Source organism: Topomyia yanbarensis, chromosome 1, assembly GCF_030247195.1.
Source record: "Topomyia yanbarensis strain Yona2022 chromosome 1, ASM3024719v1, whole genome shotgun sequence".
Lineage (NCBI taxonomy): Eukaryota > Metazoa > Arthropoda > Insecta > Diptera > Culicidae > Topomyia > Topomyia yanbarensis.
This window is the reverse complement of record NC_080670.1, coordinates 185,124,965-185,144,879: the sequence shown is the minus strand read 5'-3', so window position 1 is coordinate 185,144,879 and position 19,915 is coordinate 185,124,965. Positions and strand designations below refer to the sequence as shown.

The 19,915-nt window shown below is 38.3% G+C and overlaps 1 protein-coding gene across 1 annotated transcript in view; it reads left to right on the top strand.

Annotated features, from left to right (window-relative positions):
- Positions 1-19,915, top strand: part of LOC131684126 (pituitary homeobox homolog Ptx1) — a 175,133-nt gene that overhangs the window by 107,095 nt on the left and 48,123 nt on the right. The window contains exon 4 of the mRNA XM_058966705.1: positions 4,136-4,440. Coding sequence (XP_058822688.1) covers positions 4,136-4,440 — 305 coding nt within the window. The remainder of the gene's footprint in view (positions 1-4,135; positions 4,441-19,915) is intronic.

Below are 19,915 nucleotides of genomic sequence, written 5' to 3'. Positions count from 1 at the left end.
AAATTATACAACAAAATCAAAAGAAGAAAAGAAATTATCAAAAGAAAAGCAAACAAGAGGAAACATAAATGGAAAGTAGTGAAAAAAGGAAAAAAAAAGCGAATGAAGTTAAGACGAGAACAGTAATAACAGGAACTAAACTTGAAAAAAAAAACGAATCAAAGAGGTACATGAAAAATTTATAAGGATAACAGAAAATCAAAAACGATGAAAAAATGGAAGAAAGAAAAAGAAAAAAAATAACATGATTTGAAAAATATAAAAATAAATATGAGGAAAGAAAAGGGGAAAAGGGGCAGAAAACGTCAACAGAAGAGATGCAAGAGAAAAGCAACATAAAATTTACAAAAACTGTTGAAAGGAAATCAGAAAAAGAAAAAACGAGTGAAAGATAAAATCGAAGTAGTATAAGTGAAAAAAGTAACACTATTAAAGAAAAAAGATAAACAGAAAACAGGACAAAAAATAGAGAAATTATAAGAGAAAAGAATGTGAATGTGAAGAAAGATAATTGGGAAACGCAGAAAGTAAATAATAGCCAATGGAGAAAACAATTAATGAAATCCAAAATAATGGAAGTAAAATGATAGAAAAAACAGAAACAGAGAATTGGAGAAAACAATAAGAGAACGAAATCAAAGAAAGAAGAAAGCCTATCAGGCAAAAAAGAGCAACACGCTAAAAATATCATGAAAAAAGAAAAAGTACAATAAATGCTCTGTGGTAAATAGAAAATAAAGCCAAGGTAAAGAGAAAACAAGAAAGGAGCATATATAAAAGAGAATAAAAAGATTAGAAAGAAAATGGGAAGAAGAAAAGATAAAAACGCAGTAGCAGAAAGATAACACTCAAAGAGACAAAGGAAAGACAAAAAATGGATCAGGCAAAAGGAAAATATAGCAAATAGCATAAAGAAAGAATACTTGTAGTAAAAAATCAAAAACAACGAAAAACCTTCAAAAGAAAAAAAACAAAAAAAATTATAATGAGAAAAGGGCACGTAGATGCACAACAAAATACAAGACAAATGAAAAGGCAGAAAATTGAAGTAGAGGAAAGGACACGAGAAACGTGACCAGAAATATACGACAAATGGGGGCGAGAAACAAATCAATAGGTAATTACGAAACGGGTTTAAAAAATAATTAGAAAGATTTATTTTAAAAATGAAAAACTATGCAGAAAAATTTAAAAAAAAAACAGAGAATGTAAATAGAAAAATGATAAAACGGAAAGGGAAACGTAAGAAAAAAAATTGCAAAATGAACATCAAGAGAATTAAAAAATTTATAAAAAATAAGCAGGAGTCATAAAAATACAAACAATTGGACGAAATAGTTTTCTTTGTATAAAAAAAGGAATGCAGATTCGGAAAAGAAGACAGAAAATTAAAACAAAGAAAAGACGAACCGAAATAAAAAAAAACTGGAATGAAATCAAAATGAAAGATATAACAGTAAAATAGTAGGAGAGAGAGAGAGAGAATGACAGAAGCGGATCCCGAATAAAAATATTTGGATTATACATTGTACATTTGTAATACGTAATGACCTCAAATAATGAAAATCAATGAAAAATTGGCTTGAAAATATTTTGAGTTTGAAACTAATTCAAAATGGAAAGTAATTAAAACTAGTTGCGCATTTTCGGGGAGTATGGGGAGAAGGTCCGAACCCCCTGGATCAGCTCCTGAAGAGAGAGAGAGAGAGAGAGAGAGAGAATAAAGCGATGAAAGAAGGGGGAATAGAAAGAGATAAATACAATTATCAAGACGTAAAAGTCTATTAGAGCAATTGTGAAGAGGACATCGCAATCGAAAAAAAAGCTGAAGGAAAATGATAAAAAAGAGCAATAAATATGTTAAAAGAACAAAAACAAAGAGAAAGAAGCTAAAGGAAGGGTAAATGGAAAATAGAGAATTGAAAAGAACAATGGCAAAGAAGCTAAGGTAAGACGAGAACAGTTATAACCGGAAACTTTTAAAAAATGAGATGTATGAAAAATGCACAAAGATAACAGAAAACAAAAAAGAGGAAAAAGTTGAGAATCCGATTCGAAGAAAGAAGAAAAAATAAGGAAGGGAATAAAATGAGAAAATAGGAAAGAAATAAACATGAACAGAAAAGGGCGCAAGAGAAACGCAACAGGAAATTCACGAAATGGGAGAAAAAGAAACACAAACATTAACTAAATATGGTGAAAATGAAGTACAAACATTAAAAATGGAGAATGGAAAGGATAAAAAGAAAACGGGTCTAAAACAATTGAAAAACAAGAAGAAAAAAGGGGAAAAACTGGGGGAATAAATGAAAGGAAATATAATTAGGAAAGTTGAAACTGAACAAATAAAAGGTAAAGGGAAATTTAAAAGAAATATGCAAGGCTGGAACCGAAAAATAGTAACGTAGCCAATAAAAAAGGAAAAAGTGAAGAAAGCAATAAAGAAAATTGGAAATTAAGAGAGAAGAAATGAAGAGGAGAACCAAAATGAAGGAAATAATATTGGTACGAAATCTATGAAAGAAGCAAGTCAGTCAGGCAAAAAAGAGAAGTAGGCTAAATAAATTTAAAAAAAAAACAAAATTGCTCATAAAAAATAAAAAAAAATATTCTGTGGTAAATAGAAAAAAGCACGGTAAAATAAAAAAAAATAAGGTGCGAAAATATAAGGAAATCAAAAGATCAAAAAGAAAATAAGAAAAGAAAAAGATCAAACGCAGATAACACTCAAAATGGACAAAAGAAACAAAAACAAATGGATTAAGGAAAATGAAAGCGTGGAAAATGGCATAACGAAACAATTAAACTAGAAAAAGTAAAAACCAAGAAAAACCTTCAGAAAGAAAAATAGAAAAAAACTGAAAAATTATAATGAGAATAGGGATGACACTAATAGGATGAATGTAGATGCAGATAAGAGAAAGAAAAAATAAAGGCGAAGCGAAAGAAAAATTAAGGGATGGATATCCAGGGAAGGAAAAGTGTACCTTCAAGCACAAAAAACCCAAATCATAAAAAGACCAGATTAACAAAAAACAACATGATACAGTAGTGAAACAAATAGAATAAACAACAAGGAAAGGGGGGAAAAAGAAAAAAACGAAAAGGCAAAAGTTAAACATGAATTAAAATTTGGCTACCTATAAATTTACCCAACATTTAACACTACCCGCGTTTTTCTCAGTTTCGACTCACACTTCGCGTAGTATGTACCGAAATGTACGATCTGTAAAATTTCAAGGTTCATTGTATCACTGATGAGTCAAGAAAATAGCACACCACACTCCCCGTACATAGTCCGAATCCCATCGGACAGGTGAATGCTTAATTGTACTGTCAACGGGCAATATTTGAAAAGCGATATGAAGATCAATCATGTTCCGAGAAGTGGGCCGTGGTAACGCGGAGTGCAACTATCTATCGATCGGTTTAGCAGAAGCGTGGGTAAAATTCGAAAAAAGAATAAGAAAACTGAAAACAAACATACCCCGGCGATGATTTCCATCGGTCGTAGGACAAGATAAGCGAAGAAGGCAAATTTGGACAGTTGAATTGGATAATGGATGACAGTTCTCGTTCTCGATGGCGAAATATTTCAAACTACTAGTGGACAGTTTGGTGTTGCTTATCGACGAAACATCGCTCGAGATGTTTCGTCAAATCGAACTGATTAGCAGGCCATGAATATGCGTATTCAGGTGCTTGGAGGATTTGATGAATTGCCCTCTAATGGGCATACCGGGGTTCGATTAATCATTTCTTTCAACTGTTTGTGGAGAAGTTGTTCGGTGATTCGTCGAAGCCAATTGAAGCTTAAATGGCAGTTCGGTTTTGCGTGCTTATCAATCAGAGGAACTCGGATGACAATGAATAGATTTTGTCAAATGTTGCACTCCAATCTGCGTTAAGGTGAATTGCCGAGAGACTAGCACGCGACATTAAACAATACGAATTGTTCCGACTAGATCCGGAGTTCAACCGATAGGTAAATTTGCATATTCCTTCGGCGGACTTCCACCCCCCATAACCTAGCAATAACAGCGGAAAAACATATTCCAACTATCCCAAACTATTGATTGACAAAGTTTTAATTGATTTCTTCCGATGCTTTTCTTCCCCTCAATTTCCAATGCAGTTACACGTGTCGATCCGACATCGGTGAAAACGGAAAACATCAGCAGCGGGCTGTCCCACGAGGACAACGGCAGTGCGCCGGGAACCACGATATCCCAGGACGGAAGCGGAACCGGCGGCGGCGGTGGCTCCGAACAGGGCACCAAAAACGACAAGAAAAACAAACGGCAGCGACGACAGCGGACACACTTCACCTCCCAGCAACTGCACGAACTGGAGCAAACGTTCAGCCGGAATCGATACCCGGACATGTCGACCCGGGAGGAGATCGCCATGTGGACGAATCTAACCGAGGCCCGAGTTAGGGTGAGTTTGACACTTCTACAGGCTACGGGGTTTATATTAAATGCTGAATCTCGCCCAAAAATTCTTCTCCGCCTTCCACGCTCCGGGTGGGTTTTCCCCTGTTCTTTCGAACTGACAGCACAGACGGTAATCGTATGTGTTACGCAATATTGTTATTCATGGCTTTTTGTTCGGAGACGCGGCGGAACCCTTTTCGGGTTATTGTTAGCTGACAAAGGGACGATGACAAACGTTTATTCTATAATAGTTTTATTATGATGATGATGTTTATCGTCGCAACCGGGATACGGCGTGGCCATTTGGCCTTTTTCCGAAAAGACTTCAATAATATAGTAATAGTATTTTTCAGAGTGAATGTAAGGAGAGTGATGACTACTGTCAAGATTATCTGTCAGTGTCAGCGTGAAACAAAAAAAAAACATGAACTCAAAATACATGGCTTTGATTCTTTTGGAATGACACTAACAAAAAATTATTGTTCCATTTTTAACCGTTGTTGACACTCTCGTTGAGTCCTCGATTGATGGCACCGTTGTAGTTCTTTTCGTGTAGCACTGAAATTGCTCATTTCTTGCAGAAGTGTTGTCAAAACACCGCCACCGTGATCCATTGATTTGCAGTCCAAAAAAGTGCGCAATTCCAGTGCAGTTTCCAGGCAGAGATTTGGTATCGAAAATTTTATCGGTGGAGCTAGTGCTCAGGGGTGCCAGATATACAGATTAATCTGTGCTTCACAGATTTTCAATGTCCTGCAAAGATTTTTGAAACTGCGCAGATTTTCACAATTTTCTGTTTTAATGCACAGACTAGCACAGATTTCTCAATTTTTGCCTCAAGCAGAAACTAGAAAAAAGATCGTTACTACTTGTTTTGATACAAACGTGTACGTTTTCCATAACACAGATTTGCACAGATTTTTATACAGATTGACAGACTCACAAGTAGGGTTGCCACCCCTCCGGGTTTGACCCGGAGACTCCGGTTTTCGGGAGCGATCTCCGGGCCTCCGGGTTTCACATCAATTTCTCCGGGTTTGGTGGGAAGAATAATATTTTCATTTTTTTGGAATTAATTGATTCTTTACAAAACATTTAAAAAGTCTAAGTTAACTATTACTCTGGTTCAGTTTTTTTTTTCGACTAACCTTCGTTTCAAAGTGGCGAAGATGAGTTCACCAAATATTGCTGATTTCTTTCAGAAAGCAATGAATATGAAAAACAAATCAAATTTACTACAAATTAAGGAAAGTAATATTTCGCTATACTGCCCATGATCGCATATCAGTCCCATAAAGATAGGAAATCCCATAGAAAACGGGACAAATATGCGATCATGGGCAGTATATGCTACAATTAAAATGTAGCATCCTACTAAGTCGCTCAAAATGATGTAAAAAAGTCATTTTGGTGCAATTTTACCAAATCACATCTCTGTTAGTGGTGCTTATCACCCGCTGCACCAAGGTATGGCAGATTTATCCAACTGACTAGGTCAACATCAAACGAGTTCTTCTCGTGTTGTTGCTACTCCTGCAGCAACCCTTAACTGTTGGTTAGGAAGGTGAGTTTTGCCCTTTTGTTGTGACCTCGGTCGGTGATGAATAACCGACACCACATAGTACTTAGTGTTAGTTATGGAGGAGAGCAATGCTCGTTCGACTTATCCTCCACAGCGAGGGTTGATGCTTTTGTATTCTTGGCACTTAGTCGGGGAAGTGAAATACTGCACCAGATTAAACCAACAAAATCGTTCATAAATGTGAAAAATTTACAGCTTTACTGTAACGTAGTAATAAAAAGCGATTAAAGTGCTCTAAAATGCCGAGCAATCGCTTTGATTCCAATTTCCGTCTAGTTCCACTCAAAATCCACCACCCCCCAGGTCAGTGCAAATCTCCGGGTCAAAGTCTCTCCAGAGGTGGCAACCCTACTCACAAGATTATTTTTCCCTTATGAAATATACACAGAGGGCAAAACAAAATGCAAAATTGATAAGAATTAACACTCAATCAATTTTTATTCAATTTCGAAGTAAAAAACAATAATTTGAAAAAAATGCGAAAATGAAATTTCTCAGCCAGTTTCGGGTAAAGCCATCAATATAGGGTACTAACAGTACACAAAAGTTTTATGAAATTTTCAATATAAGTTCACTGCAGATGTGTCTGTAATATCATCATTGTAGTGTTTGAAGGCGACGGACGGAGTATTTTTCCGGGAGACAGTAAGTGGAGATCGGTTTACTGAGCAGACGATTTAATGGGGAATACGACCAGCGGATGGCGAACCTGACTCGTTATCGAAGACTCCAGCTTCTCGTTTAAGATCATGCACATTCATATCCATCGGACCATATCCGATGTGCTTTTGGATAAAATATGTTCCACTAAGTTTCAGATATCTTGAGAATACGCCCAGATATTCTCAGATTTGTAATAGCCTGCCCAATGAAATTGGCATTACTGACAAGTATTTTATGAAGGATTACCGCACCTACATGCCCACCCACAAAGTTGAGATCGACTGTGTGGTTACCGATTCGAGTTTTTCCTGTATGGATCTACTGATGCACGAGATTAGCTGCTTCAAGGACAGTCTTCCCAAATGAACATCGTACACAATGTTCGCTTTGGTTATGTGCTTATATTATACCTACACAAACTCAAACACGCTATTTCGTACCAAAACACGTGCTCATGTTTGCCTGCACAAACGAACAACATGTATGTATACGGTGTGCGTACACATAGGTTAGTGGCCCCAGTTTCCTCTTTCTCACTCTCATCATCACTAGCATTGTCTCTTTTTGCCTTGCGCGAATCTTTCTCGTGAACGCACCCGGTGTACGTACCCGGAGGTTTGAACTAGAGTTTGCACATCGTTCGCTTGGGTTCGATGTTCGAGGCGAACCTGTACATCGAGACGAAACATGTTTGAGGTCGAACGCGAGCACGAAATTTTGTACACAGATACAAACTTGTCGATGTTCATGGGAAGTCTATTCAAGGATCTCTTGCTCCGAATATTTTAAATGGCAACCGTACAGAACGGGGCAAAATAGTATGTTCCTAGAAGCTCGTATCGGGTGACTGCTTTGCCTATTTACGCCTTGTTCGACAAGACTGTGCCTATTGTGGGGAAAGTCCACATCACCTATTACTCTACCCAGCGTACAAAAAACGCCAGGATAATCTGAAAAATAAAACGCTTTGAGCCTGCTTTTTCCAGAAACACTAAAGAGAGCTGCACCATTATCTACGACCTTATCATTATAATTTCTTGGCTCGGGAAGAGTTCAACTCTGTAGATCCTTGGGGACATATAAATAAAAATGAAAGGGCCTGATAGGGCCGTGGCGTGGTCTTCTGCCACTTTTAGTGGAGTCTAAGTTTTGCATACTCTCCCACGTTTTGCTTAGCAAACTACAACCGTTAGCTGAAATCTTTGTCGGCGAATAGCAAAGTGGGTTTCCATGTTCACGCTGTAGGAATTTTTAGATAATCATAGTAAGTATAGATATAAGATAGTAAATATAAATATAAGTAGTAACCTGTTGGTGGATTTCAAAGCTGCGTACGATTCAGTGAAGCGAAACAAACTCTAGCAAACTAGTCTAATTTCTACTTCTGTCCGTGTCAAAGCTACAAACGATCAAAGTGAATAATAACTAACAACCTTTTGATTTAGTGTACATTCAAAAAAGGAAACCTTGCAATGATTCTTTTGGTCATAGAAATTTTGTTGTAACGCTTGCATTCAAAAAAGATGGCAAAGTTCACCGATTTTTCATGTGATTATACTGTCAGCTGGTGATCGGTTTAGCGGTGAACCGTTAATAAATCTAAGCAGGTTATACACCGAAAAAAGTGACAGCTCTTTCAAAAGTCCTATTATCACAGTCACGCCATCTAGAAACTAGAAAAAAATTCCTTCTAGTAACTACATGAGGTGACTGTGAGGATATGAGCCCAGTTCATTTACGCGGCAGCCATGATCAAAACAGTGAAGCGACTACGTATGATGGTTTGTAATTACCGCCGGGTCTACCCCGGAGCGAAGAAGTCCGTCATCGTAGCGCACTTTGTGTCGACCGGATACAACCCGAGCGCTCTTAAACAAGATCCTGGTGCTCCTGGAGAAATTTGAGAGCAACAACCGTAAGTTGAGTTCCGGCTGTCCGCGATATTGCGTGAACGGAAAGTGCAACAGGCGCTCCTTCCGGGAAGTCGATTCCAGACCGAGCAAACGACCAGAAAGTATTTGGCCAACACGGGCATCGTCATGAGAAAGCGGAAGTCGAGGCAATAAAAAAACGGAAGAGTTGTAAAATTAATTAAGATTTTTTTAATCTGTTCTTTGATCTAATAGGGAAAAAAAGAAAAAACAGGAAAGAACGGAGCGAAAAGTAGAAGGCAATGAGCAAAAGGGATAAGACTCAAAAGAAAAAAAATCTATAGGAAAAGTAAAAACATGGAAGAAAGTAAGAATAAAGGAGCGGACGGAATGAAGAAAAATTGAGTCAATGCTTATTAATGAAAATGCCACACAGATAAAGTAAGATAAACAGAAAAGAGGTTAAAAAGAAAATAACAAAGGGACATAAGAAAATATAAAGAAATATGCACATGCAGAAAAAGGAAAATGTGCCAAAAATTAAAATCAGTCAACAGAAAAAAGATACTTAGACAAAGCGTACGAATAGAAGCAAAATGGAAAAAAAACTAAAGAAATAGAATAATTAAGCGAAATAAACGAGAAAAAACTAAAAGTAATATAAAAAGTTTGGAAAAAAAGATAAACAAAACAAGACAAAAAAAAATTAGCAGAAAAAATATAAAAAAAGGATGTGGGGAATTGTTACATGCAATCGCAAAACTGAGGAATACGTAGTATATACAGGTTAAAAAGTAAGAAGATTAAGAAATTAAAGATTACAAAAATTGAAAGGAAATGGTGAAAAGGTAAGAGTTTAAACCAAAAAAGGCAAAGCGAAAAGAATAACGGAAAGATAAAATTCATTCAGAAAGCAAGGAAAACGAAAACAAGGCCAATCGAGAAATTTTCAAAAAAATATAGTAAATGTGGAATTATACAAACAGAAAAAAGAAACAGTAGAAACAAAAATAAATTAGGAAAAAGGAATAGAGAATGCGAAAACCGGAAATGAAAATCTGAAAAAGAAAAATTTCAAAATTAAAAAATAAAAAGGAAAGCATGAAGAAAAAAAGAAAAAGTTCAATCCAAAAATCGCAAAGGAACGCTTGGGGGTACGATAGGTCAGCCGTTTAGGCAGCACTAAAGGCAACTACTGATCGTCTTACAGCTAATGAATTACGTGAGCCGAAATGAACAACTTCATTTCCACACTCTGGCGACGACGAGGACACCGCATAAGTCAATCGCAAGTACAAATCCAGACGTAGTTACCGAAAGAACCTGTTTTTTCAACATTTCCTTTTACTGTTTCATGATTTTTTCATATCATTTACCACTTCTCATTAATTTACCTGAATAACGTCAGTTTAATTTTTATATAATTTGCAGTATTAATACTCTCCAAATGAAAGTTGAACCGGTGATTGTCCAGGTGTGTACATTAATTAATTTGGATATAGTGACCTATCGTGCCCCCAAATTTTAAAAACATGGAAAAAAGTACCCTCGCCATAGCTTGACAAATATTTAGCCAGACATAAAATTATTGCCAAAAAGTTGCCAGATGTATCCATCGCACGAGCTTGCCTAAGACCTACTTGACCCCACGCTACTCTTCTTTCTACGGATGCGCACACAAATCGTCCTATACAAATCGCTGATGCTCCCTGTTTCTCTGTAAACAAATTCATTCAATACTCGGCAGCATAGTAGCAACTGGACACGTAGTGCGAATGCCGGAAGAGAGAATCACTAAAATAATTCTGAATGAAGTCGTCGAATTCGGGGCAGACCACACACTAGCTGACTGCGTGCTGTCGAGAAAGATGTTGCAGTATTCTAGGAGAGTGACAAATAGCAGACCTGGAACCTTCCCCACTGGAATTTCATACGTGGCGATACTTAGCCCGTATCACGTATTTCTGGTGTATTCATGGTTACATTGGTCACTTGGGTCGTACGCAAACGTCCATCAAATAATCGTCAAACAACCCTCTCAGATTGGTATGAAAATTCTTCATTTGAAAGTCTTATATACTAGCAATTATGAAGTGTATCTCCCATCGCATTTGCTATCCGGGCTGGTCCTGAATACCGTCGAAAATTGATGTAGTGGATAAAAAAATCGATTTTTTTATTCGCGTAATTGAACCTCTAGACTAAGCTCGTGCCACATTGATCTTCTGTTGTTTTAAACAGCCATGCGTTCGTCGCACGTGTTTGCTGCCACACCCGCTGGTCGATCGTTTATCGAATCTGCATTTTTGAAATTGGCGACACGATAATTCATGAACTATTCAATGGATTCACTTTATTTTTTTATAAGAAGGCATAATATGTGTAGTCAGTCGATGAACCACGGACCACCGCATTTTTTTTTAAAATGCCTCTTCCTACCAGTTATAAATACCTAAACATCATCGATTTTGATATTTTGTTAAATTTAGGTGAAAATCAACTGTTTTATTATTAGCAAACAAACTATCAGTTTTTGAAATGACAGCTTTACGCGATTGTACGCACACATTCAAAACTGCATTCGATTTGCACTAAATTGTTCTATTGAGACCGGGTCAGTGCTAAACATCGAAGCAGTGTCAGTGTCATCAATCGAAAACGATAATACACTGTGCTTTTTTGATTCACCATTACAACACATTTTAGAACGAATGCCTACTTTGACTGCACAAAATTGTCTGTATAAATAGTTTTCTCATGTTTGAGGTGAAACTGAGTCAGGTTCTAACACTAACTGCTGTCAAAATGTCAAATAAAAACGGTATCGAGACATTGAATTTGAGCAAGGATTGAAACTTCTCTGTGTCTTCTTAAAACCAGCTTAAAAATCAATATTTTCCACAAAAGAACCCCCTGATCTACCTTCCCCGGTACACGAACGAATCGAATCCCACTAAATTTTCCACTACCTATTCCTTCCTGTTCCAGTTTTCTACCAGCCCGTCGTTGCTCGTCGTCGTCGTTAATGGTGATAAAATTGTAATTTTATGTGACACTCTGTCTACAATTTTAGAATGTGAACCCCCGAGTCCGAGGGGCGTCGAACACTGCATGGCAACAGTTTGGGCCAAGATTTTGCCTTTTTTCCCCCGACGGGGAATTGCCGGTTCAATGGTTGAGCATCGGTGGGGGTGTATCCTTTCAAACACCGGACCGAACCCGGAGAGGGTAGTACTGACTGACGGGACGCGAGGTATTATTTTTATTGAAAACCCTTACCCCGGGTTACGGGCGAATTACGCGCCCGCGCACCAGCAGGGGGCCGACATCATAATGTATGCAGATTTGTGTGTTTTTCCTTTGTTGTTTAGTGTCGTCCGTTCGTTCGTTCGGTTCTGGCATTTGGGGTGCAAGAGACCCGAGTAAATTCGAATGAATGAGGGTAACCTAAACGGGTAACTTATGTCTTTTTGCTATGCGCTTTTTATGTTTATTTGAATTGGTAGCCGATAGTGCAATAACGTTTTCCTACTCGGTAAGGGTTCAAAGAACGATCATCGATGTGGACATATGTTGATGAACTTTACAATTAAGTTAATAATTTGTCGTGAAAGCTATCAGTGGCTTTTACCGCAACACCTTCAAAATAACACCGGAAAAGTAGAAGCAGCTGTTCCATTGTTAACCCAAGGCAGTGCCCTGCCACCGTTCCACATTTGTCAGTTTCTGTTTCTGTCTGGTGTTCCGCAAATAAGATATGCCCACAACCATCTTCCAAAACATTCCTCTACACTAGCGGCTGCTGCTGTTGCTACTGCTGCTCTACACTCTCCATACACAGAGTCACCACAGCTGAAACTGCTTTCCAAAAACGTATGTCTCCGGTAATCCGGCTAGATTTATTGTCTTAATCATGTGAGGATTAACCTCATGCCGTTGAAAGGACTACGCATGTATATTTTAGCATTATGTTATGTTTATTTATACCTTTAGAGCTCTTGGCGCTCTCTAAATAAACTACCGGTGCCAGTGGCAGTGTACTGAGCGCCAGTATCTAGGCAGCATGTGTAGCAAGCTAGGTGCGCTTTATTGACCGGGGAAAAATGGATGGTGCGTTGGGTTGAGTCAAAGTGTCGCACTCGCTGGCTCGCTCGTGATTCAAGAGCTTCTTAAGATGCAATAAAGTTTGTCACAGAAGGAAAGGAAGCATCCAGTTTTCAGTAAAAGTAACACACGAATGTTGGTTATTTTTTATTAGATATTCTGTTGATATTAGAGTAGCAAAATAGATCAGTAAATACAGTACAGATTTCTTGATATTATGTTTTGAGCCTTTTCCAATCTTTTTCAAACTGTAGAATGGACTCTGAAACCGCGACGTGTTTCCTAAAATGTGTCTACGACAACGCCCAACAATCTGCAATTGGTCGTATTTGCGGGCAAATAGGAGAATTCATGTCTTTTGCAACAAAAGTTCGATTTAGATTAAACTTCAGACGTATTACCAGTATGGGAGACTAAGCTTTTTCCACTGGTAAGCAGTTCATTTTGACTCAAGAGCAATTTTTAAAAGCACTTTTGCTTGCTCCATTTTCTTAAAAAATATTGCTAGGTATCTATATTTTGTAGAGCGAAAAATCGGTAGGGAATAAACCCTTCTTCGTAAAAAATATACACTGAAAAAAAAATGCAACATTTTTTCAAAAGATCAAACATTTATGTTAAAAATTAAAATTATCCAAGCCCACATTAAAAAATTGTTAGCGAAAGCTTTCAGAGAAAGGGATCTATTGGGAAAAATGTTTTTCGAAATCTACTCCATCTATTTCTATCTATTTCTAAATTTAACGCTATTTGACAGACAATACAGTAATTTTCTTGCAGAATATAAATTATAAATGTCATGATAAATCCAAATGCTCTTAGTAAATAGTTTTCAAAATGTGTTTTCAAGATATTTTAAATTTTCTTTCAACAACATCAATTTATTTCGGAAATTACGCCCTTTTTATTAGCATTTTTTTGTTTATTTTTGTCGGCCTCTGTCTGCACTGAGTGCCAAGTACTGACGCCAAAGAGATATGACTCCTCCATCTGAACCAGAGCTTGAAAAAATTAACATTCCTACGTGAACATGAAAGAAAACAAAATTCAATTCATCCCTGCCGCGATGAATGAAATGTTTGGTTCGTTTCCCTCGTCCGCGTCCGCTTTCTCCCGACACAGCGCATTCAGGTTCGGACATGTTCGGTTCCAGAAGCAAACTGAATTTTGTTTCTATTCTATCTATGAGAGGGATTATTTAGCAAAAGGGCACCAGATATAGATTACGCAGTTCAATTATGCTCAAAAATGTAGAAGATGCCAACTTCTGCCTTCAAACTCTCCACATAATAACAAATGAATGGTTTGGTTGGTGAAGGAATTTTATATTTACCCTGCGCTCAAGCATTCGATTCTGAATGAAATTTCAGTCACTTGGAAAGTAAATGAATGAGGGTGGCGGTGAATCTGAATGTTGGTTTCGGTAAATACAAACAGAAATAGGTAACTGATTTTGAAATTTCGCAGTACTGATCTGGACCCCTGGCTTTACTTCCCTTCCGAAGGAAAACGTGACCGCAGATTTTTCACTTCAGCAAATCTTACGACCTTGGCTGGGATTGTACCCAGACCCACTGGGTTTTAACTTGTTTAATACATTGAACAACTCCGCCACGTTTCCGTCGGTTTTCACAAATAAACAAGCTTTTTTAGGATATGTTATGCCATTTATAAACCAGGTTTACAACACAACATCGACCACCCATTTGATACACAAAAAGCAGCTCTTTTGCAGGCATTTTGCATGACATTGGACAGCATTTCGGGCAATAATCGCAGCAATTTCAGCTCGTATATTACCTTTGAGTTCGTCAAGGTTCTTAGATTTTTTTTCGGGAGTTGTCCTACTGGAGCTGTAGAGCTAGGTTCTCGGAAGGGCTCCCCGTCAGAATCACATACTACAATTTGCAGACGAGACAGGCAATGTCATTAGGCCAATTGTAGCGGGCCGTGATTCTGAATGTGATATTCATTGTACGGTTCAGGTATGTGCGGACGTAGGGACTCGCAATCGCATGTATCATCGTGAAGGGTTCGAGCATTTGTACGTTAACGTGTTCGATCGCGTGTGCGTTTGTATGTCGCGTGTGCTAACGTGTATGTAACTTCGCGTGTATAAATTCTATTTCATAACTGTGTGCCTTTCGCACATTCGCGTGTGTTCTAGAATGATCGCGCGCGGGCCGTGAATCTGATACTTAATTTTTTGTGTACGGTTCAGATTCCAGAAGAAAGTGGGTTCTTCCATATCATTAGAGTTCCCAATCATGTCGCCGTAGAACGCGTGGTCTAGTGGATATGAGCTTTATTTTTTTTATTGGTCCAACTGAATGTACGGACCTAAATTGCTAGAATAAAGGTTAAAGATTTCCAGACGTGACCGATTCATGATCGCGCATTTGCGGGTTGGCGTTTGAGATCGCGTTTGTAACTTCGTAAGTACTAAAACGTTCACACAATTGCCGCAGTGTTATCAAGTTTACGCGATCGCAGGCATAGGTGTGCGTAGATGATCGCGAAGGGCTTAAGCGTTCGTATGTTGACGTGTTTGTCCCGTGTGCTCGCGTGTATGTGATTTCGCGTGTATAAATTCGATTTTGAAACCCTGCGGCGATTTATATATTCACGGACCGTCATTCTGATCTTTAGTTTTCGGTGTACGGATCACATTCTGACAGGGAGAGAGTTACCCCATATCACTAGAGTTTCCGGTCATGTCGCCATGGAACGTTTTGTCTAGTGGATATGGGAGTTATTTTTCAATTTTATTATTCAATTTTTTATTAATTAACAAGGACCTAGATTGTTGGTACCGAGGATAGAGACTTCCGGACGATCCCGATTCATGATGGCGCGAGCGCGGGAGTTTGTAGGTTGACACTTGAGATCGTGTTGGTAAGTTTATGAGTGCTGAGATTTTCACCTTATCACCGGGGTGTAATCATGTTTGCGAGTTCGTAGGTTGCTTGGAAAATCGCGAGGGGCTCTAACGTTTGTGCGCTGACGTGATTTTGTAACGTGTGTTCTTGAATGGTTGCGCGAACCGTGAGTCTGATATTAAATTTTCAGTGCGCGGTTTGAATTCTGGCAGAGAGTGGGATCGTTTATATCGATAGGGTTCCCGGTCATGTCGCCATGAGACGTGTTGTCTAATAGGTATGGGCGTATTTTCTTAATTGGTCCAGCTGAAGGCATGGACCTAGGCTTCTAGGATCAAGGATAGACTTTCGGACGTGACCGATTCGTAATCGCGTGCACGATGGCATTTTTGTAGGTTCCCGCTGAGACCGCGTTTGAGAATGTGTGAGTGTTAAGGCGTTCACTATCATCATCGTTGTTGATTCAGCTGAAGGCGGGTGTAGAATGGCAGTATAGGACTCGAAAAGAAGAAATAAAAGACAATATATGAGAGACGTAATAGATTAGATAGGTACAAGATACAGCTGAAGTTATGATCATCACATGAGACATACATTAGTACTTCAAACACTACTAATACTTGAATAGCCAATCTCCACACATAGCATATCCTTTCTCAATTATCTGTTTGTTACTGGTTGATTGTTGGTTATGAGCTGGTGAATAGAGGAAAGGTATAGAACAGACAAAAGGCTCATATCAGCCCTCCCGGCCTCCTCGACACACCACTATCGAGGCGTATTGTAATCAACATCTTGAAGCGGGCTTCTTATATAAATCAAATTCTCAGTAGTCATAATGTTTGGTGGATTATTAACATGAGAACTAATTAACCTCTAGTAGTAGAACTTGGTGCAAATAAAAACTAAAAAGAGCGAAGGTCCTTATATTTAGATAACTCTATTGAATATATTGTGGCTTGATGATGTTTACAATCCCATCAACCTGCGAGAGGGATTTTATCGATTCTCTCTAGTATTGATAAAATATAGAACGTGCAAAGTACACTAGTCGCGTGCTTTTATTCGAACTTTTTGGCAGCCTCCTTTGATCAACAGCATACATCATTAGATTTAAATTAACGTCTCGAAGTGAAGGCACGATGCTCCGGTTATGTCACAGACATTACCCACCCATCTTTTTTTTAGTTTAGTAGAGCGAATACGAACTACTATCGCTCTCTCGCTTGCTCGTTTTCGGGCCATGTGCCTTTTCATTCCTTTCTGCTACTAATACTAGCATAATCAAAACGAATGTGCGTCTTCCCACCATCCATTTAGTGAGCAGTGTTGCCAAACGCATTTTCAGTTTTTCATCAATAACATTTCAACAATATTTTCAAAGAATGCTGTAGATTCGAAAAAAAGAAAAAAAATCCAATGAATATCAACATATTTGAAGAACGTGTTCCTTATGTATTCTACATCTCTCCGGTTATGTCGTAGACATTACCCACCCATCTTTTTTTATTTTTTTACTGATTAGATATAACTGACACTAGATATAGCAACATAATAATTGGATAAAACTTCTTTCAATCTCTACAAAAAGTGTTTGTTTACGTTTTATTTAGTTGTTATTTTGCACTAATCACCATGCTCCTCCATGTCAGCAAACTTTTTAAAATGTCGTTTTAAACCCCTTCGGGCAAAAAGCGGCCAAACGAGACCTTGAAATTCGAAAAGTAGAGATGATTTCCCGAAGAATGTATAATAAATGACCGTTTCGATTCCGAACTGTTTCACCTGATTGTACAGAATACATTTGTGAAAAAAAAATTTGCTATCAACCCACTTGAAATATATTTGTACTAATATTACATGGTTAAAATCAAATTTGGCAAATATGTTTTAGTGGTCAACAAAATTCTTTAAATGCCCTTTAAAATGAAACTAGTTGTGCTCAAATCGGATTAAAATTGAAAGAGTAAGTTTTTTTTGAAGAACATAGATACTGTGATTTAGAAAATAAATTTCATTAGAATTGTCTGACACAGCTATGTTTAAATTGCTATTAAAAATCTAATTCTCATTCAGTTCTCACAAAATTTGGAGAATATGTCATTCAATACATAAGAAATCCAGGAAAAATAAAAATATTAATATCTGAAACATAGGTTTTGTCTGGTCTCCGGTGCGACGGCGACGATTCTAAAAAGCAGATTATAAGTATTCGTGGTGGAACGCTGAGCTTGGCCGGCTGCGCAACGTACCCCAGGAAGCAACGTAAGCGATTCTTTCGTCACAGGACCGACGACAACAAAGCTATTCTTCGACAAATTGAGCTGCAATATGAAACAGCCCGGAACAGTGCATTCGTTGAGTATCTTATCCAAGTCCAATGCAACCTACGGAATAATCTCTCGACATTCTGGAAGTTTATAAATAGAAGAAGACGCTCCGGGGGTATTCCAGAAAAGGCAAATGTTCCGCAGCCGAGTCGGTGGATTTTTTTGCAGATCACTTCCGAGATGTATTTACCAGCCCTCGCAAGACTACCTTGAAACATTGCCAACCTATAATATGAACCTCCCCCGCCCTAACGCAAACGATGCCGATGCTCTGAGAGCTTTGTCCAGCGTTGACCCGTCGAAAGGGCCAGGTCCGGATTGCGTGCCGCCTTTGTTCATAAAACATTGTGCCCGAGCGCATTCTGTACCAGTAAGCATTATTTTTAAGCGCTCGATCACGGAAAATGTTTTCCCTAGTGTGTGGAAAGAAGCTGCTATAGTTCCTAATACTCGTAATATTGAAAACTATAGAAGTATCTCGCTTCTGAATTGTCTGGCCAAAGTTCTGGAAAAGATTGTTTACAATGCGATGTACGCTGCATCTTCGCACATAATTGATGAACATCAGAACGGCTTTGGAAAGAAACGCTCGACCACTTCGAACTTGATGACGTACACAAGTTATCTATTTCCAGCCTTCGAGAAGCGCCAGCAAGTTGATGCAATATATTTTGATTTCGCTAAAGCATTCGACAAGGTGCCGCACAACATTGCGGTTATGAAATTGCAGCGACAAGGATTTCCTCCGTGGATAACCAGATGGCTACAATCTTACCTTTCTGAACGATCCGCTTTTGTTAGAATTGGCACTACATGCTCACGCGTATTTGAAACGCCAACCGGTGTCCCTCAAGGAAGTCACCTAGGGCCACTTATTTTTATATTATTCATCAACGATCTCCGCATAAAGTCTGGAAAACTGCTCTACGCTGATGATCTGAAAATCTTTCGCTCAATTGCATCGGGACTCGATTCAGTTGTGTTCCAAGAGGATATAGTCAATATTGATGAGTGGTGCTCGCTGAATGGAATGCAGATCAACGTCGATAAATGTAAGGTGATAAGTTTCGGCCGCTCGACAACTCTAAGGCGCCGCGACTATACCCTTCAAGCGTGTGTCATCGAAAGCGTGGAATCTATCCGTGACCTGGAAGTGTTGTATGACAGAAAACTTCGCTTTGCCGACCACATCACAGCGACAACGGCTAAAGCGTTTGCAACATTGGGTTTTTTGAAATCTATATACTGCGTACTGGTCCGGAGCATTGGAGTACGCTGTACAAGTATGGGCACCGAACAACGCCGTGCAAAGCAATCGATTGGAGCGTGTTCAAAGAAGCTTTGTCCGGTTTGCTTTAGGAAACTGCCATGGAACGACCCTATCCGTCTGCTACCGTATAATGATAGATGAATGCTGCTAAATTTACCAACGCCTTGAGTCACGTCGTACCTTCTTGCAAAGAATGTTCATTTTCGATATGTTGTCGAGCAACATTAACTGTCCCGATGTTCTCTCAAGGATTAATTTGTTTGTTCCTCCTCGTATTATAAGAAACCGATGGTTTTTATGGATTCCTAGGCACCGTGCAGCATACGGCCAGAATAATCCGGTAGATAGATGTTGCCGCAAATTTAACGAAACTTCCGAATTCTTTGACTATCATATTAGCTACTAAATCTAGTTATAAGTCAGCGATTATAAACTTTTAACACTATAATAATAAGTCATTTACACTTAATCTGTACGATTTCTGCCGAAGATCGGATAAATAAATAAAGCGTTTTCTATGGTAACACCCTTAAATTTAGTTTATTTTTTAATATAACTTTTTCCACTGTGACTTTTCGTGCAAACCATGTTCCAAACAAATGGTAAGGTATTAAAACCACATAATATTCTTGAAGACTGTAATAAAAAATACTAATCCATTTCAAAGTTATTGAAGATTTTAACATTTTTTACCATTAATTACAATATCACGAAAAAAACCCAATTTTTTTTATTTTACGGAAAAAATAAAATACATTACAAAGTAAGCGTACCCTATTC